General features: G+C 42.7%; 1 protein-coding gene across 1 annotated transcript in view; it reads left to right on the forward strand.

Annotated features, from left to right (window-relative positions):
• DCDC2C (doublecortin domain containing 2C) overlaps window positions 1–25,174 on the forward strand; it is a 112,721-nt gene extending 87,547 nt beyond the window's left edge. The window contains exons 9-14 of the mRNA XM_074989143.1: window positions 792–848; window positions 12,755–12,824; window positions 19,409–19,503; window positions 21,297–21,365; window positions 23,674–23,805; window positions 25,133–25,174. Of these exons, the coding sequence (XP_074845244.1) occupies window positions 792–848; window positions 12,755–12,824; window positions 19,409–19,503; window positions 21,297–21,365; window positions 23,674–23,805; window positions 25,133–25,174 (465 nt within the window). The remainder of the gene's footprint in view (window positions 1–791; window positions 849–12,754; window positions 12,825–19,408; window positions 19,504–21,296; window positions 21,366–23,673; window positions 23,806–25,132) is intronic.
• Window positions 25,175–26,596: the final 1,422 nt, after the last annotated feature.

The following is a 26,596-nucleotide window of genomic DNA, read 5'->3' on the forward strand; positions in this document are numbered from 1 at the left end:
AGCATGATTGTAGTTATGGCTGGCTGATTACTCATCATGAATGTGGCCAAGTTTCCAGTGGTCCCATAAAATTTGTTTACAGCCACCAGTCCAGGCTCTCGGTATTCTGTGCTATTATTTAGCTCTACTTGACCCCTAAATGTCTTCTCAGAGCCCAGTAAGCAATGGAAGTGTTGTCAGTGCTTCTAGACCAGTGTTTCTTAAACTTTTTGAGACCCTGGAATCCCAAATAATAATATTTTTTATTTGGAACAGCTATGAAAATTTTCTTCAAAAAATTGTCAGATCAAAAACAAAAACAAGTCTCTCCCCCTCAAATAGTAGCATATGCAGCAGAAACAAAATGAAGTAATTTAATCAGGTATAGCAATGAAGAAATAACATTTTATCTGGTTTTAATAACAGAAAATATTTACCATCAGTGTATTTTTCCAAATGCTTGCAGCACACCTGTGAGATGTTCACAGAACGCCAGTGTTCTGCAGAACATAGTTTCAGAAACACTGCGATAGACAATATTGACATCTCGTGATCCAGCACATTCTTTTGTACAGCACGTGCCAGGTCCCAAGATTGCCTTACTAGAGAGGTTCAACTTTTACATACATTTTTTGTGCATATATTTTCATGTCCAAATGATTAAACTAGTATTTCACTATCTATCATGATAGGTTAAATTTTTCTTTTAAAATATATGTTAAAATGCAATTGAAACCAGAACAGATGTAATAGGAAAGTTCTAGTATCTAGGATAGATATTCGCTCTGTTAATTTGTTTTTTTTCCACGTAGGTTCCAGCTCAGATTGTCCAAGAAGAAGAAATTGTGGTACCGACTCCTGGTGATGAGGTTAGATTTCTTTGTTTTCACAATATGTACAAGAGTGTACAATCTGTGAATTATGTAGTGGACTAGAAGAGGAACCCTTGAATCTAACCTCTTTTTGAATTTCAGAGTTGAATTTGAAATTCTTGTATTGATTCAGAGATTCCAGCGAACTGACGTAGCTTTAGTCCTATGCTGGGATGGATCTATTTTCTTCTTTTGGTTTTTATGCTGAAATTTCACAAGAACAACCAATCTCATGATGATTCAAAGTCTGTGGAAATCTTGCAGGGATCATCTGAACAAAACAGATTTTTGTCATTTGGGGCTGCTGTTTACAGCAACAGGTCATAAGATTTCGGTTACTATTGAACCAATATTGAACTATTGACTGAGATTTGAACTTGGCCTATACCTAATCTAAACATCACTTTTCTAATCCACCTGTGCTATAAGTTAAAATGCAGTACACTTGTAGTAATTTAATGTGTCCTTAGTTTTAAAACCGAGTGCCTAAATTCATTTTGTAAATCCTTGTTTAGGGATTTAATTAAGTAGTTTGATTTTCCAAAGTGTTGAGCATCAAGCAACTCTCATAGAAGTCAAGAAGTAGCTGGCTGTCGGATGCTTTTGAAAGTCAGGCCGTGTATTTTTGTCCCTAAGCTTAGATTTACAAGCCTAAGATTAGGCACTTGTTTCTGAAAATCTTGGCTTAGATTTTTTTAGAATTTTTATTTCAAAAGATGGCAAAACCAAATGCTTACTGTAAGCAGTACACACTGTGGCAGAAATCCTGGCCCCAGAGGAGTCAGTGGAATTTTGCCATTGATTTCACTATGACCAGATCTCATCCTGCAGGTAGTTTTCATTACGAGGAAGTTGTTAATATGCAAAACATTGCTGCTGTATCAGTGCCTTCTCCTCTGAACACTACGAAATTAAGTATGGGCTCAGAGTCTAGTAATTAGAACAGAACATCATGCAAACGATTCCAAGATTCTCTTCTGAAGGGCAGTTCAATCGATATAATTTATGTTGCTCAGGGTTGTGAAAAAGCCTTCCCCCAGTGACACAAGTGTAACCCCAGAGGCAATGACAGTGACGTTTCTGCTCAATAACCTTGGCTGAGAGCTGGCTGGCTTTTAGCTCATGGGGTAGATCACAGGGCTTTAGCCCCTGTGGTTGCAGGTTCATTCCCTCTTGCTGGCGACCTAGGTCCCTCAGTCTTACACAAAGTTTGTGCTTTTCACAACAGTGCTATGTCCGCAGGAGATGTTTTCCCACCAAGATAGGTTCTTCGTCTCACTGAGGTGGCATAATTATGCCCAGGGGAGAGAACTCTCCCATTGGCATGGATTTTTTTCACCAGACATTCGGTAGCGGCACTGAAGTAGTGCTGTAGAATAGACTTGCCCTAATTCTCCCATTAATTGTCAATGGATAAGGACTTTGTGCCTTGCTTTAGCCATCTGTAGAATGTACGTAACAGAATCTATCTTCCACTGACTGTGTTGTGAGTTTTGCTAAATTGGCATCTTTAATGTGCCTTAACAACTTGCATGATGAAATAATGTTCAACACCTAGAGCCTCATGCTACACCTACACTACAAGATAAATTGGAATTTATTAAAATCGATTTTATAATACCGTTTTTTCTAAATTCGAGTATCCTCACTTCCCACAGGCTCCCAACAAATTCGACACATTGCTTCCACACTGAAATCACCAAACATTGACTGTTGCAGCAGTCATTGTGGGAACCTATCCCACAGTTCCCTCAGCCCTGCATTCTGAGCCAGGAGCAGCAGCACAGTCAGTTTCCTGGGTCCAGCAACTTGGGGGACTTGGCAACAGCAGCCCTGGTCAATTTCCCAGCTCCCTTTAGTAGCTGTCAGTTCTTCCTCATAGTTCCTTAAATGTGAGGGTTTACTCCCCACAGGCTCCCCCAACCCCAGTCCCACCCCAACAGCTCCCAAAAAGTCACCCCCCCAAAATCCCAAAAAAACTCCTCCCCCCCCCGCCCAAAAAAAAACCCTCTTCAAAAAAGCCAAACCTCTGCCACTTACGGGCTCCAGTGGAAAAGCTGCTGGAGCCTGCTGGCCAGGAATGCCTGGTCGCAGGTTGTCAATGGTGCCTGTGGGGTGGGTGCCTGCCCATGGGTGCCTGGCCCCGTGTGTGGCTCCAGCAGCCTGGCAGCAGGGTACTTGGCCCCGCATGCAGCTTGAGCTGCCCAGCTGCAGGGTGCCTGGTCTTACACTGGCTGGAGCCAGCTGGCAGTGGAGTGGCTGGCCCTGTGCAGCTTGAGTTGCCCAGTCGCTGGGTGCTTGGTCCCACACTGTCTCAAACCAGCTGGCAACGGGGTGCCTGGCCCTGCACATGGCTTGAGCTGCCTGGTGGTGGGGTGCCTGGCCCTGTGTGGCTCCAGCTGCCCGGTCATGGAGTGCTTGGCCCCACACCATTTCCAGCCACCTGGGGTTGAGGTTCCCGGCCCTGCATGGCTTGAGCAGCTCGGTTGTGGGGTGCCTGGTCCCATGCGTGGTTTGAGCAGCCCAGTGGTGGGGTGTCTGGCCCTGCTCATGGCTCAAACAGCCCAGCGGTGGAGTGCCTGTTCCTGCACCGGGTCGAACTGCCCAGCCTTGGGGTGCCTGGCCTCACATGGCTCAAGCAGCCAGGCAGCAGGGTGCCTGGTCCCCCACGCGGCTTGAGCTGAACACCACTTGAGCTGCCCTGTGGCAGGGTGCCCGGCTCTGCGCGCAGATCAAGCTGTCTAGGCGCAACGTGCCTCGTCCCAAGTGGCTTCAGCAGCCTGGCAGTGGGGTGCCTGGCCCTGTGAGGCTTGAGCCATCTGGCGACAGGGTGCCTTGCCCCTGCCACAGGAGTGCAGCAGCCTGGTCAGTTTCCCAGCTTCCGTTAGTAGCAGGGAGCCAGGCGCAGCTCACACAGCTTTGTGGGATAAATAGGGGACACCTGTGGAGGCTAATAAATTTGATTTTAGGACTTGGCACTTCCACACTGGCCTTTAATCAAACTCCTGAATTCCAGCTTGACGCTATACCCGTTATGTAACGGCGATTTTGTAATTGCGAAATTAGTGCTCCCTAAATCAAGCTAATGGTATTTTCAGTGAAGACAGTCACCTGGTAATATTGAGCTAACTGCCTTAAATTCGAATTTATCTTGTAGTGTAGATGCAGCCTCATATACATTAGTTCCAACACTTTCAAGGCCCGAGCAGCTTTGAAAAGCAGTGTATGCTGGCTCCAAGGAATAGCAAAAACCTGTACAGATGAAAGTCTGGTCTGCCACAGTTGTGATAACTACAAGATTTTGCTTTGATAGTGTGGTAGGATGGGGCTTCTGGGCACAGCTAGAGAAATCAATGCAGGGTATCTTTTCTTAAAATCCAGGCCACTTAGGCTACGTCTACACGTGCACCCAACTTCGAAATAGCTTATTTCGATGAATAACGTCTACACGTCCTCCAGGGCTGGCAACGTCGATGTTCAACTTCGACGTTGCTCAGCCCAACATCGAAATAGGCACAGCGAGGGAACGTCTACACGGCAAAGTAGCACACATCGAAATAAGGGAGCCAGGCACAGCTGCAGACAGGGTCACGGGGCGGACTCAACAGCAAGCCGCTCCCTTAAAGGGCCCCTCCCAGACACACTTTCATTAAACAGTGCAAGATACACAGAGCCAACAACTAGTTGCAGACCCTGTATATGCAGCACGGACCCCCAGCTGCAGCAGCAGCAGCCAGAAGCCCTGGGCTAAGGGCTGCTGCCCACGGTGATCACAGAGCCCCGCAAGGGCTGGAGAGAGAGTATCTCTCAACCCCCCAGCTGATGGCCGCCATGGAGGACCCCGCTATTTCGATGTTGCGGGACGCGGATCGTCTACACGTCCCTACTTCGATGTTGAACGTCGAAGTAGGGCGCTATTCCCATCCGCTCATGGGGTTAGCGACTTCGACGTCTCGCCGCCTAACGTCGATTTCAACTTCGAAATAGCACCCAACACGTGTAGACGTGACGGGCGCTATTTCGAAGTTACTGCCGCTACTTCGAAGTAGCGTGCACGTGTAGACGCAGCCTTACAGCCCCAGGCTGGGATTTCCTTCTTACTAAGGCAAATCCAACCAACCTCCACAGCACTTCTGCCAGCCCCACTGGCCAGCCAGAAGCCATACAAGCAAACCCATGGACTTCTCAGCTGCTCTACCAGCCCAGACCAATATCCCCCAATTTCAGGTGAGAGGTTATTACACCTGTTTTACCAAGCACCACACAGATTCTTCCACACCCCAAAGGCCCAGCCCCAGACCCGGTCAATATGTACTTGGATCTTACCCAAACAACCATGCAAAGCCAGATCCTTAGATCTGATATCTAAGGTTTTATTAATACAAAAGAAATAACAGGGTTAGAGAGAAGAATTGTTAAAGCAATGCTTTACATGCATCAGTCATAACTACTGATGCAGGCCAGCAATGTCATTTGCTGAATCTTGAGAATCTCTGAAAGTCATTTCAGGTCACATAGGCTACGTCTACACTAGCCAAAAACTTCAAAAGGGCCAAGCAAATGGCCATTTCGAAGTTTACTAATGAAGTGCTGAAATACATATTCAGCGCCTCATTAGAATGCTGGGAGCCGCGGCGCTTTGAAATTGACGTGGCTCGCCGCCACGTGGCTTGGCCAGACGGGGCTCCTTTTCGAAAGGACCCCAGCTACTTAGAAGTCCCTTTATTCCTATGAGCAGCTAGGACTAAGGGGACTTCGAAGTAGCTGGGGTCCTTTCGAAAAGGAGCCCAGTCTGGACGAGCCGTGTCAATTTCAAAGTGCCGCGGCTCCCGGCATTCTCACGAGGCGCTGAATATATATTTCAGCGCTTCATTAGTAAACTTCGAAATGGCCATTTGCATGGCCATTTCGAAGTTTTTGGCTGGTGTAGACATGCCTATAGATTCATTCATTAGCGCATTGTAGATTGAGCCTGCTGGGGTCCACATGCTGGGACATGGACGCTTGGAGACCACAAGACAAAAGATCCAAGATGGACACTGCTGAATCCACATCATCCCTCAGGGATGGGCCCCCAGTCCAGACAGGCTTGACTCATGAGGACTGAAGAACAAACAAAATACTTGCCAGTGCCCAACTTATAGTTTTTCATATGCGAAGGAAAAATTCCATTCTTCTCCATCGGCCTTGGCTTACCACCTGACCCAGTGGGTCTCTGTGCTGAGTTTCCATTTGTTGCAGTTCCTGAAGGAAAACCCCACCATCACAAAATGGGTGTTGGCCATCTGGGTCTTTGCTCAGTCCATTGTCCTGGCTGGGGTGGAGTCTCACCTCCCTCTGGGAACCTCAGCATTGAAACGTTTCTCACACAGCTGTAGAGCTAAAAATCTGTAACTTTACATATGTACAAGATACAGACACACAATAGTGTATCTAGATTAAGGGAACCATCAGCTTTCACTTGACACCTCACATGGTACCCCTAGCACAATATTTGGGGGCCAGTAGCCACACTGGGCATATGAATGGTTTCCACACCCAATATAAAAGTTCAGACATGTGACAGATAGCTTTATTTTTAGTCACAGCACTTTGCATTCAAAAATAATATTCTTTATTGCAAGCCATAGGTGTGCTTTGTTATAGAAGACTAAATAAAGGATGTGAGAAGGAATAAAAAGAAGAGTGTTAGTAATCAATATTGTTTAATCAAAATGGTAAAAGCCTGTATTAAACATAGATTTGCTTCTATTTTTATTTGAGTACCATAAATAAGGCAAGAGATGGTTTGTAGGCACTGTGCCCTTTGCAACATAAATAATAGGTAACTAAATGGTTGAGTAACAGAGTAAGTACCTTTGATCCCAGATTCTGCAGAGGAATTATTTATAACAAAATGCCAAATTATTAATCATATTGTTTACTGATAAAATCTCCTGCCATAGATTTATAACTAATTTATACCCTCTAACCAGAGAACTGGACCTACTGTTAATAATCTGATAGGTTATTTTAAAGACCTAATTAAAATCTACATATTCTTATATTAAGCACCCACAGAGTGCTTTCCATTTTCAAATTAACTTACAAACATAAATTAATGATCACAATCAGCCTTTGAATAAGGTATTATCTAGAGTTTATATGGGAGAAACAAAGAGGCTAAATGATATGCTTGAATCACAGAGTTAATCAGTATCAGAGCTGGGATTAGTAGTATCACAAGTAATGAACAAGCAAAAAAAAAATCCATTAACTCAAATGTTCACTCCCAGCAAACATTTCTTCCTTTCAATGGGGTTTGAAGAATGAGGAGGGAGAGGAGGTACACAAGGAATGATGCTGACAATGAAGGCCAAATATGGTACTTGAAGCCGAAACCTTTTGTTCTGAATGTGTTTGCTGAAGTCCTATGGGGTAGATACACATCCATTCACTTCTTTCTAACTGAAACCCTGAGATATTTTTCATTATTTAATTTTTTTTCTGGAAAAGTAAAGATTATGGATGAGACAGTTACTGTTTGTAGGAACTCAGAAGCTGGGAGATAACATTGCCATCTGCTAAGGCAGTTTAATGCCTTAAAGTAGTAGGTAGTAGTAGGCATCCTTCAGTCTGCATAGACTATGGATCGCGCCCTTTAAAGTTTCAATTGAGGACTTCATTTACAGCGTCTATTGTGACTATAAAGACCCACACGAGAGTGACAGTCCTTGCTGCATCTCTTGCAGATGTAGTGGGTGTCTGGCAAGTCCTTATTGTGCTTTCTGTGCGCTCGCTTCTCCTCTGCTAAAATGGGTGCCTGGTTTAGGTCCCCATAATCCCTTATTTGGGTGCTTTACTATGGATTTGGGAGCCAGATTCAAGCACCCTATTTTTCAGATTTTGGGCTTAGAACTTGAAGTCACAGTCAAAACTGTGATCAGGCCCAAGTTATGTGCAGGGAACATGGACCTCGGAGTTTAGCTCTGCCTGCAACAGGTAAAAAAGCTGCATTGCAAGGTATACATTCTCACTGTTTTGTCAACAAAAGCCAGTGATTGTTGACAAAACTTGGTAGTGTAGATGTGAGACACAAGACTCTAGCAGGCTATTCACAGGATGACTTCCAGGCAGAGATTACAGAAAGCTTCTGCTTATGGCTTTCCTTCTCTTCTACAGTTAACACACCTTCAGGGGGGTAGGCCCAGTCTAGCCCTGAATGCTATACTTTGCCTTTAGAATATTGCCTGCATATCTGAAAGCAGAAATCAACCCTTTGCATAGTGGTAACAAGATTAAATGGCAAAATATGTTGAATTTGGCATATTGAGCCAAAATGTCAGTATATCTGAGTGCATGTGATAATATCATTATATTCTTCATGGAAGAAGGATTCAGCATTTTGTCCAAGCACTATGTCCCTTGCAACATTGATGCTTTTAACTTACTTTAAGCAACAATGTACAAACACAGTTCACTTCATTACAATAAAGTAAAAAAGAGCTTGAGGTTTTAAGAACATACAATAAAGGAAAAGCTGCACATGCTAAAACTATTTTTTATATATTTTGCATGTGTAAGATTAAAACAGAGAGCAAAGAATGAGAAATGTTAATAATAGGATTGCAATTGAAGGAGCAAGGGACTGAATTCTGTATCTTTTTTATAGGTTGAGGAAGATGGCAGTCCGTATGAGGATGTGGAAAAAAGGGTTTGTATTAAAAAGAATGTTAGATCGCTGCTTTCCTGTATAGGAAAGGAAATATGAAACAGTAAGATGAGTATAATTCTACAGGTTCGAAGGCAATTTGCATGTATTTCTAACTGTGTGGTGAACAATATTTCAATTAGAAAATAATATTTCCCAAGTGCAACAGAACTCATAGTTACTGTGGCCTAGATTGGATTGGTGACTGCATACACAAATGAGCAACCATGGGCTATTCATTTGAGTATGTACCCACCAACATAAATTGTTCAGTCTAGTCCAGTCTGAGACAGAAAGGCATCTTGATTCCTTATAGATCGTAAGCTCTGTGGGTACAGGACCCATCTTTTGTTCTGTATGCACAGCACTAGCACGTAAGGCTCCTGGTGCCTTCTGGAGCATGATATTATGTTCCAGTATAGCTTGTAGGTTTTTGATGATGAGTTGTAGGGGTTTGAGCTGTTAAAGACCTGAGAATATGCCACCTACAACAAAGAAACGTTGATAGCAGATGACAAAGGGAGATGTGTGAACTGGATTTCATGCTCAAATTCGATACATTAACACTTGGGCTCAATAGAGTTATCAAATATCTCATGCATAACAAGGATGGTTTCTCTTCCTTTGGTATTCATAATGATCTCAGGCAAGACTGTTAGTATCACTCCCCCTCATACCCCCTTCAGTTTCATGTATCTGATTTGTTAGTTTTTATTTCATTTTTTTTGGACCTCTGTGCTATATAACTGTCAGTCTGTACCGGAAATGCTATTGATCTGAAGAATTGGGTCTGTCCCATGAAAGCTCATCACCTGATTAATTATTTTGTCAGTCTTTAAAGTATTACATGACTGCTGGTTTACTTTTATAATATGTTAAACTTGATGCATATTCAGTATAGGATTTCCTCGCTTTCCCTTATTTGTATTTCCTCACCTTACTATACTGAAGTGTCTTTTTTCCTGTATATTAGTATATCATTGATCTTCACTTATGCTTAGGAGAAATGTACAATTACCCATTATTAAGAGGCAATATTTTCCTATAATACACAAAATCACTTAATCAAACTACATTAGTGGAATTAAAATATGACAGAGAATGTCAGACATTTGTAGTTTTGTGCTTCATAAGTAGTAAAGAAGTTAAAATATATACAGTAGTCAATTAATGCTCACCATTTCCGGAAATCATCTAATTCAATGTTCCCGTCAATTTAAGAACATGCTTAAATATGTACTTGAATTCCGTTGACATCGGTGGGACACAAATGCATGCTTAAAATGAAGCATGACCATAAGTTCTGGCCCGATTAAAGACAGAATAGAGCACATGCATAAGTTTTTTCCTGACACAAAGCCTTAAATAAATGTGTGATGCAGTAGAATGCTATCAACATAACTCCTTTACTTGTGAACCTTAAATCCTTTACTTGTAATTCTAATGAATATGTGTGTCTGTACATGTTTAGTTTAGTTTCATGTGACAATAAACTAGTTTTAACAGACATGTCAGCGTGATTATCTTTTAGGATTTATAGTTTATGGTGTCTGGTGGTCCAAATTTTGCTTCCGGCTATACTATCTATAATTTATGAGGTTTGGGTCTGTGTATGTTACTAGCTTTTAAGAATTCAAATTCAGATAAGTTTATTTCCCTCCTGCCTCAATCTCTATAATATGCTGTAGAACACATTGGCTGTGTCTACACTAGCTCCAAACTTCAAAGGGGGCATGGTAAGTAGGGTGTTGGGGGATTATTAATGAACTGCTGTGGTGCATATGCAGCACCTCGTTAAGCTAATTCTCCCCCACAGCAACTTCGAAGTGTTAAACTTCGAAGTGCCAGCTTGCATGTAGCTGCAGCTAACCTGCGGGTACTTTGAAGTGCCCGAGCTACTTCAAAGTCCCTTCACTCCTGAAAATTTTGAAAATGTTTTCAATTTGAGGATGTTTTCATTGTTATCATATTCTCATATTCTTAGCAAAATTTTGAGAATAAAGAGACTTCAAAGTAGCCCAGGCACTTTGAAGTACCCAAGGGTTAGCCGCAGCTACACACAAGCTGGCACTTCGAAGTTTAACACTTCGAAGTTGCCGCGGGGGAGAATTATCTGAATGAGGTACTGCATATGCAGCACAGCACTTCATTAATAATCTCCCGACACCCTACTTAGCATGCTCCCTTCGAAGTTGGGAGCTAGTGTAGACAGCAGCTATATATCAAATAGTCTTAATTTGCCCAAATAACAGATATAAGATACATAAGTGCTTCAGGGAAATTCTTAAAAGGGAAAAGTGGAAAGAGTTTAATACTCAGAGAATATGATAACAATTTATTTGAAATGTACATTTGAAATAGGTTTTCAGTGTTTGTCTTTAAGTTGTAAGAATTGGTAATAAAACTCAGAATGTTTGATAAAGTGTCTCTCTCATAGGAATTTTGTAATTAAAAAAATCAAAGCCACATTTATTCCATTTATTGATTTTTATAATATGTTACCCACACAGTAGCTTTAATTTGTTTTCTCCATTTGTTTTCTTTATATTGTTCTGTGGCCACAAGTATTTTAGCACTATCCACCTAGACAAGGTCACTATTGACCTTCTAGAAGTAATATAAACTGAGCATCAGTCGTCAATAAGCCTAAACAGGAAAACAGTGAAGAGAAAATTGAAAACTGAACTTTGAAATGTCCTAGTGATCTGTTTAGGTTTTTATCTATATTCATTAGCATATCATCTGTAGAGGACAATCGAGTATTAACACAACAATTAGAGCAATTACAGACACTGACTTCTAATTTTTCCAAAGGGAGCTCTACCACTGCTCAGCTCCAGCCCCAGCCCCAGCCCCCATCCCATCTCCACTCTGCTCTTTCACCAAGCCCCCACCCTGCCTCTTCCCACCACACTTTTCCTACAGCCCCACCCCCATTCCACCCTTTCCCCCAAACTCAACTCCCCACCTTTTCCCTCCCCGACTACCCCCACATCCTACCTCTTCCTTGCCTCTTTCTTCCCCCTCCCCAATCATGCCCTCCCAGCCACTGCTTCCTGCACACTCCAGAACAGCTGCTCTGTGGCATGAAGGAGTTACTGTGAGTGCGGGGGAGGAACTGATTGGTGCAGCCGCCAGTGGGCAGGAGTGGAGTATGGGAGGGGAGCTTGGCTTCTGGTGGATGCCGAGCACTCCTTGATTTTTTTTGCTGAGTGTTCCAGCAGTTTTTCCTCTATTTTTTTTCCATCCATGGGTGGAATAAATGTTATGTGCACCAAGGCATGTGTGAATGTGCACCACCAATAGAAACACATGCTGCCCACTGTAGGTGGCTGCAGGTATTCTGCTAATCAGCTGAGTGACACTTGAATCTCTCTTGGCCAGCCGCTGAAGTGCTCAGTTTACAGGGAACATTGCATTTCAGCTCTTGAGCACCCATGGAGTCAGCACCTATGAGAGCAGTGGTGTGGAAACTCAAAGGCACATCCTTGGTGGGGCACAAGAGTTTCTTTAGGGAGGCACAAAGAAATTGGGATCCTGCAGGACTTTCTACCATAATAGCAGGAACAGGATAAAAATACAGTGGGCACTGCAGAGTGGTATGGGAGCAGAATTATAAAAGAAATAGTCATCCTGCACTAAAAACCAATATGAATGCCCCAGCCAGCAGCCACCTCTCTCCAATCACCCTGCTCTGAAGACAATACTGCCGCCAGTGGGAGCACCATTGCCACCCTTACTTTTGCTGGCTTTCAGAGTGGACTAGATCAGGGCAAAAATGGGAGCATGACAAATTCTGTGCATGGTAATACTGGTGTGAGAGGAAAAGTTTGCATGCTCACCGAGGAGTTCTTTTGCAGCTTAATGCTATAATTGTTGCCCATCAGGAAAGTTTTCAATATCCCCAGCCTTCCACGATTCATTCTCTTGCTCCAAAGTACACCCAAATAGTTTTCTTATGGACCATATTCTTCCTTGGAAATGTTTTGGACATTCCCACTGACTTCAGTGGGAATTTCATGTGTAAGTCCAAGAAAATCATTTAAATTGTGTTTAATTTGATTTTTATATGTGTCATACACTTGTAGATTGCCAGCGAGTCCCCCTTCATTTTCTTCCAGCCATTCCTTCATGTTAGTCCTTTCAAATTTTTCTGTATAAGATGATCTGTGAACTTGTTGCATATAAAAAATGCTTATAATTTATATTTCAGGAAAACAAGAAAGACTGGAACTTTAAAAATATGTTTGGATTCTTTCGCAAAAAGGATGCAGAATCTCAAGGTATGTTATGTATGTGGATGGATTAGAAAGAACTCATAGAACACTAGAACTGGAAGGGACCTCGAGGTCATCAAGTCAAGTTCCCTGCCCTCATGGCAGGACTAAGCACCATCTAGATCATCCCAGATATATGTATACCTAACCTGCTCTTAAATATCCCCAGTGATGGAGATTCTACAACCTCCCTAAGGAATTTATTCCAGTGTTTAACCACTCTGACAGTTAGGAAGTTTTTCCTAATGTCCACCCTAAACCTCCCTTGCTGCAGTTTAAGCCCACCACTCCTTGTCCTATCCTCAGAGGCCAAGGAGAACAATTTTTGTCCCTCCTCTTTGTAACATGCTTTTAGGTACTTGAAAACCACTATCATGTCCCCTCTCAGTCTTCTCTTTTCTAAACTATACAAGCCCAGTTTTTTCAGTCTTCCCTCATAGCTCATGTTTTCTAGATGTTTAATCATTCTTGTTGCTCTTCTCTGAACCTTCTCCAATTTCTCCATGTCTTTCTTGAAATGCAGTGCCCAGAACTGGACATAATACTCCAACTGAGGCCTAATCTGTGCTGAGTAGAGTGGAAGAATGACTTTTTGTATTATGCTCACAACACTCATGTTAATGTATCCCACAATCACGTTTGCTTTTTTTGCAACATCGTCACACTGTTGACTCATATTTAACTTGTGGTTCACTAAGACCCCTAGATCCCTTTCTGCAGTGCTCCTTTCTAGACAGTCAGTTCCCATTCTATATGTATGAAGCTGATTGCTCCTTCTTAAGTGGAGAACACATGCAAAGTACTTACTAAACTTCATCTTATTTACCTCAGACCATTTCTCCAGTTTGTCCAGATCATTTTGAACTATGACCCTCTCCTTTAAAGCAGTTGCAGCTCCTCCCAGCTTGATATCATCTGCAAACTTAATAAGGGTACTCTCTATGCCAATATCTAAATAGTTGATGAAGACATTGAATGGAACTGGTTCCAAAACAGACCCCTGTAGAACCTCACTTGTTATGTCCTCTCTGAGAATGGTTATCCAGCCAATAAAGCACCCACATTATAGTAGCTCCATCTAATTTGTACTTGTCAAAGTTATTGATAAGAGGATTTTGCGAGACTGCATCAAAAGCCTTACTAGTGTCTAGGTATGTCACACACAAGACAGATTTACAGCAGGAAACTCTAACACAGTCACCCTAATTTTGTGTTAGATGTAGCAGTCTTTCATCATTCTGCATACATGCTGTCAGTCAAATCGCTAATTGTAGGCTTCATATACAGAATAATGTAGATTAGGAATCTCTTGAATCAACCAACCAACCAACCAACCAATCAATCAATCAATCAATCATTGGGAATTTGGGCTGCACACCTGCATGCATCAATGCATTGAACTAGTTAATAAGGATATAAATAAAATGAGAACTTAGTCCAGTTTTTCCCCTGCTGCTCAATTATGAATTTGCTCTGTGTCATTTTGTTAGCTAACTTTATTTCAAAGTTATTTTATGCTGTCTCATATAGCTAACAGGTTGATTAATACCTCAGCTCTGTTAGAGGTACAGGCTTGTGTGAAATATCTAGTGCTGATGATTAAGATGGAGATTCTGCTACTGTTACCATTGATTGCCAGCTAGCCTCATGTAGGTAAAAAAGGAGAGCAAGTGCACAAGTCCTCCCTGGTGGTACGTTGCCTCTCCATAGGCAAGATCCCTGCAGTAACTCCTACCTGATACCAGCTGGTTCCTTGCATGCCCAGGCAAATTCTGCAAGGGCTCTTAAAGCAGCAAGGGGTCCCAGAAGTGTACTGAACATTCCCTGACACCAGTGGTGCAACTAAAATCTATGTCTTTCCAGTTCTGGGGATGGGGAGTACCAGCTGAGATGGAGCATGTGACGTGGCCTTCCATATGAGTCCACCCCCAGCCTGGGACTTCTATACTCTCCCCATCCCTTCATGATGTCCATTCCACTTTACTTGCGGCTAGGGGTGCCTGTCCTCTTCCTGCGGTGCTAGGGAATTTGGGAAAGGACGGAAAGTGGGGTTATTGGGCAGTCCCAGAATGGCTGCTCTTCCAGCCCTCCCATGCAGTTGCACCGGAGTGAAGCTATCGTCATTCTGCTTCTTTCACACTTGTCTTTCCCCAGAGAGCCTTGTGATTCAGGGCTTTCCCAAGAACCACAGCAAGGAAAGGAGCAGAATCCCCAGCCCTGCTTTTCCATGGACCTGCGTCTCTGTCTTTGTACAGCAGGACAGGGTTTGGGGGCAAGGCTGGGGGTAGTATAGCCGCTGGAAGAGCTACTGGCATGATCCTTGCCTGCTGTCTCTCACAGTGAGGAAGGAACAGAACCCTCAGTCCTGCCCTTCCTTGGAGCTGTATCTCTGTCTGCGTACAGCAGGACAGGGCTGGTGGTTCTGCTCCTTTCCACACTGAGACGAACAGTTCTTTCGGGACTGTATTGCACCCAACCCTCCCTGGAAACCCTGCCTTGCTGTAAGCAGAGATGCAGCTCCATGGAATGGCAGGGGGTGGGGCTGGGGCTGGGGCTGTATCGCTACATCAGAGAGGAGACAGGGCAGCAGGCTCCTCGTGTGTCATTCCGGTACACCATACTGGCTATAAATAATCTTGCTGGTAAGGCACACTGGAGAGTACTGCCTTCCTTGTGCTGTTGCCTGACATTCACTACCCTGTGCACCTAGCTGCTTCATTGATAGCAAAGATCTCAGTGGTTTCTGTGGCAGATAAGAGTGCTATACTCTGCAAGAGTAGCAAGTGGATGCAGGCATAGCAGATGTCTATTACTACAGAGCAGTGGTTCTCAGACTTGGGGTGAGCCTCTCGAGACAGGCACGGAAGTGTATCAAGGGAAGGGCGTGCAGTGTGCTTTCTTAAAAGAGCTTGGCCTGTCAACCGTGCGTGGCTAGGGCTCATGTAAAAGGGCTGTGCACACCAGGGAGGCAGGACTAAGGGGGACCGCTGGAGCATCAGTGTCCTGCGGCCAAGAGCCAGAGGCCCCAAAGTAGGTTTGGGCTCTTCTCCCCACCCACATTGATCCTTCACTGGGAGGTAGCCTGGGCTTGGGCTCTCCTTTCAGTCCCTTACCTGCAGGTGGCAGTGCTCTGACAGTCAGCCTTGGGGTGGCAGCAGCAGTGCAGAAGCAAAGGTGGCAATGAGGAGTTAAGACTGCTGTGAAAAGCAGTATTGACAAATAATATTTGTCGTATTGTTTGCCTTACTTCTGCACTGCTGGTGGTGGTTCTGCCGCTTTCTGCGCTGGGTGCCAGGACAGCAGCCACTGCTGTTTGCTTTGCATTCAAAGATGGGTTGCTGTATGTGTCCTTGGGGTGTGTACATGAAAATGATTATAGACACGAAGAAGGGTCTCCAGTCATAATTTTGAGAATGACTGCTATAGAGGGCTCACAGAACAATTTCACCCTGACCCCTATAGTTGAGCCCTCACTCTTGCCAATTCTCTTGGGAATACATGTCACTCATCACAGGTGAATGAGAAAGAGAGTGTGGATGGTGTGACACAAGCCATCACCACTGAAAAGAATTCGTGACCGAGAGCTGATGCTGTAGGACAGTTTTGCAATGATGGGCACATGGTAAAGCAACAGATGTGGTGACATGGGTGGTTGTATACATGCATCTGCATGTCATCAGCTCCTAACACTAGTGACAAATCAGGGAGTATTAGGACTTTTTGCAAGAACCCTACACACTAGCTGACCTGAGAGAGGCACTTGTAAGGGAGCTAGTGAGATATTGGATTGACATTACCTCACTCAGTGAAAACAGACTCGTTGAAGAAGGACATCTCTCAGACATCAGTGTAGGATACACATTCTTCTGGTGAGATCACTCATCCTCAGAGCCATGACAATTAGGTGTCAGCTTTGCCATTTGCAACTCCAGTACTTCCAAGTTCAAAAGTTTGTCTGATGCCATAAGTGGTAGACGTATTGTTTATAGTTGTCACTGAAACATAAGTGGTACATTACCATACTTAGCGCTTATGCTTCTACCTTGACAAATGCTGACAGTGAGAAAGAAAGGTTCCATAGTGTCGTAGACAAACATATTGTATTTATGTCAGTGTCAAAGTGGTTATGGGAGATTTTAGTACAAAGGTTGGAAGTAATGTGGTTATCTGACAGCCTGCTATTGGACAGACAGTAGGACTCTGAAAAAGAAAACAGCAATGGAACTCCGCTGCTTAATGATTATCAAGTGATAATTAGTGATTCCAAATATGTTTTTCCACCTATCAGATGAATAATAAAAAGGTCATGGGTGAGCCCAAGATCCAGACCATGGGATCTTATTGACTATCTTCCATCAGTGAGATCTACAGGATGTACAGATCATTTCAGCCATACGTGGGACTGACTGCTGGACAGACCATTGCATAATCTGCCCCAAACTATTTTTAGTAAGTCAACCAGTGTGTCACAAATCATCCAAGCCAATCAGACTGCTTAGTGTAAAGGCATTAGAAGAGAAAGCTACAGAAGAGGAGCTTTGTCTGACTGTGCTGGCTTGACTACCAGAGCTGATGTAAGGAGTGTGTGGGCTGCTTTTTGTGACATGGTACATCAATGTGCTCCTGTCCTCCTGGGCACAGAAAAATGACATTGTTAAGATGGGTTTGAGAAGAGTGGTTCAGAAATTCAAGAGCCACTTATTACAAAACATGAGAAGCATTCTCAAATTCTTGCATGCCACGTCCCTGTATGCACAATTATAACTTACAAAAATGGGTTGTAATCAGGGATCCTAATTTTCCATGATGAAAAAAATAAAATTTGGTGATTAAAAAATAAAAATGATCATTTTCTGTGATGAAAAATGTAATGCCAAACTTTAGTTTCCTTAGTTACAATATAAAAGGTATCAGTTCAACATGATGTATCATTGATATATTTCCAATTTTTAAGCATGTTTGAAGCCTACCAGTGCAATCAATTATGGTAAAATTAATAGAATTGTAATTTGTATTTGTCTCCCTTTGAATATAATCTACTGCCTTGCTGCATATAGTCTAGAAGAGCACATTAACATCAATGTGAAATTTGTCATTGCCAGTCCTCATGCCAGGATCTTTAGGGGTGATTTTTAAAGTTTTCAGCATCTTTCATAACTCCAATTACTCATGCATTGAGGCTGAAGTGAAATTTGACATACATTAAAACAAAAACCCCTATATGCTGTGAAGTAACTGCTATATACCAGAAGAAGTTTTTGGAGTGTGTTTAGCAACGTAACTTTAAATCATATTAACAGATCAGCCACGAGACAGGGAGGTTACCCACACTGAATGAACACCACTGTTACTTCCAGTAAAGTTTAGTTAAAAGTTTTTTTCACAAAATGAAAAAACTGAGGATTCTTGATAAAAATGCAGTTCCACGTTTTTCCATGAGAGATAGATTTTTCAGACCCTTGTTGAAGACATCGAAGTATGCTTAAAGATGTACAAAATCAGTGGTGGAATGCCAAGGCAGATGAACTGGGATAAGCCCACCATCCTTAGAACACAGACTCACTTCTGTCTTCAGAGGAGACAACAGCATTTCAGTGATGTAACACTCTGTCCATCACAAATAAGACACGAAGTAGAGTAGTTCATCAGTTAACATGTAATAACATGGATCCTGCCCCTCGACAAAGTCATCTGTACAGTCAGTACTCTGGCAAACGTCATGGCTCCTGGATCTGATGGCATTCCTGCAGAAATTCTTCTCTGGTGACTGTGGATTGTTTCTCAATACATGGAGTACTGAAGATGTACCACAACACTTCAAAGATACATCATTGTCACCATGTACAAGAGGAGAAGAGAAAAGTCCAGCTGTGGAAATTCTTGCAGTATCTCATTATTCTCCATGGCTGGAAAGGTTCTTATTAAAGTCCCATTTTTACTGGGACAGTCCCTTATTTAAACTGTTTCACAGGTATCCTGATTTTTTTAAAGAAAATGGGCAAATTGTCCCATATTTTGTGGGTTTCCTGCTCCCTGGCATCCGCTGTGTCAGGGCAGCAGCTTTCATTGCCTGGGAACCCTGCTGTAGGGCAGCTGCCCAGTTCCCCAGCACCCTGTTCCTTGGGATGGCAGCCCACTCTGCCAAGGAGTTGCTCCTCAGGGCAGCTACCCCATTCTTCAGGAGCCCATTGTGGCAGCCGTGACTGCTACTAAGCTCCACCATGGGGCAGCTGCCCCATTCCCTGACCCCCTCCCCACTGGGAGGCTGGGGAGCCGCCATTGGCAGTGCCTCACCATGGGACAGCAGTCCCAAGCGCTAAGGAGCACTGACATGGGACAGCAGGCTCCCATCCCTCAATGTGCTCACCCTATTCCTGTTCCTAGTGTTACTAAGGATGGCTATATTACTGGTCCATTCGTTTGATCTCTTCTATGCAGCAGTGATTGATGGCATTACGAAAGATGTGTGCTAGTACCGGGATGTGTTTCCAATCCTCAGAAAAATTATTTAATCTGAACAGGCTGCAATCTTCCATGAAGGTCTTCAAGATAATTTTATGAGCTGCAATATGCTGATGACTATGTCCTAGGGATATATACGCTAAAAGAAATACAATGGACTATGGACAGATTTGCAGACTCTGCAGAAAGGCGTAGGCTGACAATCAGTCTGAAAAAGACAGAGGTAATGTATCAACCTGTGCCAGGGAAACCCAACATGAAACCAAAAGTCACTATCAGCAATACACAGCTGAATGCTGTTACAGCCTTTTACTGTCTTGGTAGTATATTTTCAAATGATGTTGCTGTAGACAAGGAGCTGACAAGTTGTATCAATAAGACCAATTCTTCATTTGTCAGACTAGAAGGGAATCTGGCAGCAACATGTTATTAAGCTTCAAACTAAGTTCGACTCTATAAAGCAGTTGTACTGTCTAACTTGTTGTATGGGTGTAAGACCTGGACCTGCTAGAGGCATCATGGTGAGCTGCTAGATAAATTCCATTTACAATGCCTCTGAGCCATACTCTGCTTTGAGTATGGCAGATGTCATTATCAGTAAAGGAGGTACTTGGATCTAGTCACTGCATGGGGATTGAAGCCATGCACATTGCATCACAGTTACCCTGGGTTGGTCGTATGTTGGGGATGGATGACACCAGCATTCCAAACATAACTGTCTGGTGAACACACTGTGTAGCTGTGTATGAGGCAGCATAATAAATGCTTCTAGGACACCCTGAAGCATCATTTGAAACAGAGCAATATTAAATGTTGACAGCTGAGAGCTTGCAAACTGGGATAGTGCTTGCAAGCGGTGGTCAGTGGTGGAATTACCCAGGTCAAGATTAACTGCACTATGGATCTTAAAGTGTACAGAAAGGCTGGGTCTACACTTGTCCCCAACTTCGAAGGGGGCATGTTAATCAGGGTGATAGGAGATTACTAATGAAGTGCTGCAGAGCATATGGCTGATTCTCCTCCATGGCAACTTTGAAGTGTCCAGTGAGGAGTACACGCAAGCTGGCACTTGGAAGTTTGACACTTCGAAGTTGCTGCGGGAGGGAATTAGCCTAATGAAGTGCTGCATATTCACCGTAGCACTTCATTAGTAATCTCCCATCACCCTGATTAACATGCCCACTTTGAAGTTGGGGGCAAGTGTAGACCCAGCCCTAGAGGGTCTTACCCTTGATTCTTTATGCACCCAGAACTCCCACAGCTTCCATTGATGATTTTTATTGTACAGGAATTCAAGATGAGGCCACTAACAGAGCTTTTTCAAATTTTTTGGATGAAATAGTTTTTGTCAAAAATGCATATTTGACAAAACAGAAGTGTTTTTCTGTTTCACTGAATTGTTCATGTTGTGAACAAAACAAAACAAAAACTTCCCCTCTCCTGAACTGAAACATTTTATTTCATAATGACATTTTTTAAAAAAACCTTTAGATATTTTAGGTTCAAAACAACTGTTAGAAATTTCCTTTAAGTTTGATTAAGCCCCCTGAGAAGTAGACCCCCCATTTGAAATATAAACAAAATCTTCATTTGACTTTAAACCAGATGTTCTCAAACTTCATTGCACCACAACCTGCATATGACAACAAAAATCACTATGTGTCCCCTGGAGGAGGGACAGACACCTGAGCCGCCTGAACCCTGCTGGCCTAAATGGGTAGGGGTAGGCAAAACTTGAGCCCCGCCATCATGAGCGGTGACAGAGCTAAATCCCATGGGCTTCAGCCGCAGATGAGGGGTCTGTATCCTGAACCCTGCCATCCAAGGCAGAAGCTCTTGGGATTCATATTCTATGCCAGGCAGTGGGATTTGAGTCTGGTCTTGGTCCACGGCCCTGGTGAACCCATTGAAATGGGTTTGCAAGCCCTTTGTGGTTGTGACCCACAATTTTAAGAACAGCCGCCTTAAACAATTTTTTGACTCTTCAGTTTGCTGAAACTTTCATTTTTTGTCCAGTGTGAAAGACGTTCTAAAATTGTCAGCAAACAGAAGAATGCATTGTTTGCTCAGCTCTATGTATTAGCAGTAAGAGGGTTAGTATGGAAGAACATTGCAATATTGTTTGTTCTCTGCATTGATAGCCTTAGTGATGTGCCAAATTGTGTATTACCGAACGAACACCATTGACTATTCTGCTCAAATGTAGCTTTCATATGTCTTCAGTCTTTGGTTGACTTGCTATGAGTAGATGACTAATCAGAGGAATGTGTCATGAATGTAGTAATAAAATAGAGTGCGCTTTCATTGATTTTTTTAAAAATGTGGGGCAGAATTGTATACACAAACACTATATGTCTTACACATATTTTTGTGTTTATTTCTGTATACATACTACATATACGAAGCCCGGTGTATGTTTCATATGCCCGATGAATGTTAGGTACAGTAGTCCCTTGAGTTACGTGAGGGTTGCATTCCCACGCACCCTTGCATAACTCAGATTTCATGTAAATTGGGGTGACGGGCAGCTTTTTTCCCTGGCGGAACACGTGCTGCAGCTGGGGAAGCATCAGGAGTACCTGGAGCTCCTTTTGAAAGGTAAATCCTGGGGCTGGAGGGGGCAGTTGGGGAGGGTTAAGCCTGGGGTGTTAGAGCTGCAGGGGGGATGGGGGGGGTGTTGAGCCAGGGCCATGTGGGGGGTTTGAGCCAGGGCAGTGGTGGGGGGGCGGGGTTTGAGATGAGGCCAGGTGCAGGAGTCAGCTGGAGCCACCTGTGGGGGATGGTGAGCCGGAGCTGGGCGCAGGGTGGGGTGAACTGGGCCCGCGGTGGGGTGGTGTTAAAACAAGGTGGGGGGTGTTTGAACTGGGGCTTCAAGGGGCGGTTTGAACTGAGGTAAGGGGTGTTGAAACGGAGCTGTGGCGGGGACGGAGGGGTTGAGCCAGGGCCAGGGGAGCAAGATTTTGAGTTGCACTTAGCTCACATTAATATGTTAGGTGCAACTTGAAATCACACATTTCAAGGGATAACTGTATTAGTTTTTTAATTTCCCATTTTATTGTAGTTTTATATTATTTTTATTAGTAGTTTGTCTATGTTGTAAGAATTGTATTCAATTCTGCTTAGTTGTTCAACTTCTTTCAGTGAATTTGCCTAGTCTCTAAACATGCAAGTGAATCACTTCAGTGTGCATTAGTTTTATTGCATATCCTTTCTTGTTACCTTGACAGATCTTTTTCAGTAGGAATAAGAATCACCTCTTCATTTTCTTTCACAGTAGTACAGAGCACACAAATGATGTCTGCTCAAACTATCATTTAGGTATCAGTAGCAGTACAAACTGCCCCTGCACCATCTGACCTGCAAAACATCATATAGTAAAGTCTGTCTTAATTGGCATTCTGTCATCCAGAACTCTCAGATAACTTACATTTTAACCATATGTACATTTCCATTACGTTTTTCATAAGTACAGTGTAATGAAAATAAATACAAATAAATCCAGTAAATCCAGTATGTTTACAGTGGACAGTGGTACTGTTGGTAAAAAAGTACTCTGCATACATTTTTGTTTGTTTCTTAATATCTAATCTTGTTTTTTTTAGTGTTATGCATTGCTAAGTGTACCTCTCTATTACCAGAATATTGGGCAACCTCTCAAAAGAGTTTACGATACATGCTGCAAAAAATGACATGTTGCCCAGGCCTGTGCACCATGAAAGGACAAGAATAGATACAGAATCTGACCATAAAAACAGTTGTCGTTAAAGCCACGATAAGGGGTTGTTTTAGGCAGATAGCAGTGGATTAGACAATAAGATGGCAATGATTACTCATAGCTTTTAGGTGATTTATTTTTTGTTTAGTAAATTATTAATCGTATTTTTGTCACGTATAACTTTTCTCCTGGAAGAAACTGTAGTTAGGCTTCCCTGCTCTTGCAGAGTAGCCCCACTCCATCCCCTCTTTACTTTCATAGACAAAAAGATGCTAGTGGTTCAGGGTCCCTATTCTGTTCTTTCTGGCAGGGAAGCGAAGAAGCCCCTCTTGCTAATTAAGTGAGGGACTTCCAATAAGGAGGAAGAAAGATAAACTCAGCCACATTCTGCTCTCACTTGAGCTTCTTGTTGAAATCAATAGGAGGTCTGTGTACCTATCTGGGGACAGAACTGAGTCCGACATGTCTAATGAGCACTGACGTATGATATTTAATATCCATTGGTTTCACTTTCTTTTCCTCAAGGCCTTTTTCTTTCCTTTTTCCTTTATTTTATTGAAAAGAGTATTTTACATAGTTTAGAGAGAATATAGCGTATTGCAGTCAAAATCTGTATTTATTTTAAAGGAAAATAAAGACTGTTTATAAAATGTTTTATAACAATTATTTATTTTATAGACAAAGAGGGAGAAGCCAAACAAGAAGAAGAAAAAGAAGAGCCTGCAAAGGAAACTGTGCCAGAGCAAATTAATGAAGAAAAAGGAACATGAAGAGATGATTTCAAATATCATGCCATGTTGTGCTATAAAGGTATGAAAGATTTTAATGCTTAATTCTCTTGCTGTAGTCTTCCTTTCTAATTTACAAAACGAGCTGGATTGAAATGACCGACTTTAAGATTTAAAGAAAAACAATGGAAACTGGAGATTAAATACACTAATGTTGAGATTGACTCACGAGTATGCTGGAATGTAAGGCCAGTTCTATGCTATAAACAAATACTGGCACGTCTAAGTCATTGAAGGGTATGAAAAATCCACACCCCTAAGCAATGCAGTCATACTGATCTTACCCGACTCTCATGGAGGTGGATTAACTGTCAATGGGAGAAACTCTTCTATCACCATAGTAGTACGCTCACTGAAGCACTACACCCGCACTGCTGCAGCATTTTTAGTGGAGACCTGCCTGAAGGCTCTGGCATTTGTCCAAGGATCAAGTGAAAGTGTTTCTTTGTTCCAAAACTGACAGGGGACCCAATTTTTTGAAGGCAGTTTTCTTTTTTTTTTTAATTTCACAGTAAATTTGCAGAATTATTTAATACATTACTTAGTAAGATATTTCACTAGTTAATTATCCTCCCTGTTAAAAATGTGTCTTCTTTCCTGTTTGAACTTTGCAACTAAATGAAGGAAATACATTTTGCTCCTTAATATAATGCATTATTTTGTAGCATAAATGTAATATTTATATGATATAAAAATTGTGGTGTTCGAATCATATTATTGCTGCTAAAGTAACTGCTCCAGGGAGTGGATTTCCCTTACCGTTTTCTTGTGGGTACCATCGTTTCTGGTAGCATCCATTGATTCAGCTTTCCTGTTTCAGGTTGAACCTCTCTCATCTGGCACCCTCATGACCTGACTGGTGCCGGAAGAGAGAATTTGCCTGACAACAGGAGGCCAATATTTTCTAGCACATTACTAACGCTCCCACTGCTTACTGGGTTCTTAAAAGACATTTGGGGACAAATTGCAGCTAAGTAACAGCACAGAACATCTATGGGTCTATCGTGCTGATCCTGCAAGTGACAATAAACAAGTACAGAGCCCCACTAAAGTCAACGGGGCTCTGCAACAGTCCTGCAAAGACCTAGGCCCCAATCCTGCAAAGACTTTTGTGCCCATTTAATTGTGTGCACTGTGAATAGTCCCACTGAAGCCAGTGGACTGTTCAGAAAGCATAAACTTTTAAGACTATCTATAAAACAGCAAGATCGAAGCACGAGATTGTAAATGGTTGTTTGTAGGTACTAAGACATCCTATCTGTGTATACGACCTCTAGCATAGTTTAGGGGACTTCATTAATAACAACAGTCGTCTATGTTTTGACATTATCTTTTAATTTCTGTTTCAGGATTTTAATGTTGCAGGCCAAGATGTAGTTTGCAACTCATGAAATATCATGTTTACTACAGGAGACTATCTTTCACACCATCATTTAAGACTGTTCCTCATGACATAAAGAAACAAACAATAACTTCCCCCCATCTTTCTTGCACAATTAGAAGTATAAATCTTTTGTGAGTGGTTAAGTGATCTTTACTCATTCATGGGGTACGTATACATGCTTCCACCTAAGCCTTGGCTAGTACATTTGAAAATGAGGGAGTTTAATTAATGAACACCAAATACTGTAATCTTTACTATACATGCCATTGATGCTTAATTCTTTTTGTAATTTTCCAATGAATTATTTCTCTGTTTCTGCCTAATCAGCAGGCATGCTGTGAAATATAATTGCACTTGGAAGAAAATTACAATTTCATAAGATAAATAAGTTTGATGATTAAACCAGGTAGAATGAAGTAATGACAGTCACATACTCAAATAGAATGATATGCTGATCCTTTGCTGACGTTTAATGACCTTTATAAAAACAGCATAGCATTTTAGAAACAAGCCAGTCTATTTCAAGTCAGTCGCAACATAACAAGGAAATGTAAAGAATCCTCAGTAAGCTATATGTTTTTGGAAAATGAAGGAATTTCTCCTCAGTTAAATTAAGAATACCAGCCTTGATCTGAGGTCAACATGACATAAATCAACAAGGTAGCAAAACATCCTCAAACCCAATAAGAAAATGTATTTGCTGCTAAATTTAATTACTAAACTTGATCAGAAATGTGCTTGCAGCTTAGCATTCATATCAGCAGGAGACAGACTTCTGTACAAACAAAATGAAATATCTGTTATTTCCTGCATATAAAATAAACCCTTTCCTACCCATGTTTTCCTTAATGATAAGCACCAGTTTTTAGCCATATCTTTACACAATGAAGTATTCATGAACTCAGAACTGTTGTTCTGTAAAATACAAATGTCAGTTGTAGGGTCGGGACAGTTCTGGTTGAGAATTAACATGCAGGAGGCAAAAGAGTGGAACGATTTAGGCCGCGCTTTTTTTCTGCCAGCACACAGTGGAACTGCGTTCTGGCACCTTTTTTCCCCCTTCACTTCTCAGCGGGGGATCAGATGCCTGCAGTTGCTGCAGGCACATCCATAGGGGAGCAGGTTCTCGGGGCAGAGTTATTCCCTGCCCGTCCCCAGCCCAGCACCCCGAGGGCTCTCCCCTCCCCTGCAGACAGCACTCCGGGGCTGGCACCAGCCAGGGGGTGATGTGGGGCTGTCTCCACACAGACAGGGGCAGCAGCAGAGTCTGGAGATGTCTGAGGTCAGGAGGAGCCTCTACTGATCCAGCCTCTTCCTGTGCTCTTGGATACCCTGCTGGGCTGCGGCCCAGGCTGGCAGGACGCACCCACCCTGTGCCTGGGCTGGGAGATAAAGGCAAGCCGGGCAGTGGTTCCAGCCCTTGGGCAGC

The sequence above is a fragment of the Carettochelys insculpta genome, chromosome 3 (genome assembly GCF_033958435.1).
Source record: "Carettochelys insculpta isolate YL-2023 chromosome 3, ASM3395843v1, whole genome shotgun sequence".
In the NCBI taxonomy this organism is placed as follows: Eukaryota; Metazoa; Chordata; order Testudines; family Carettochelyidae; genus Carettochelys; species Carettochelys insculpta.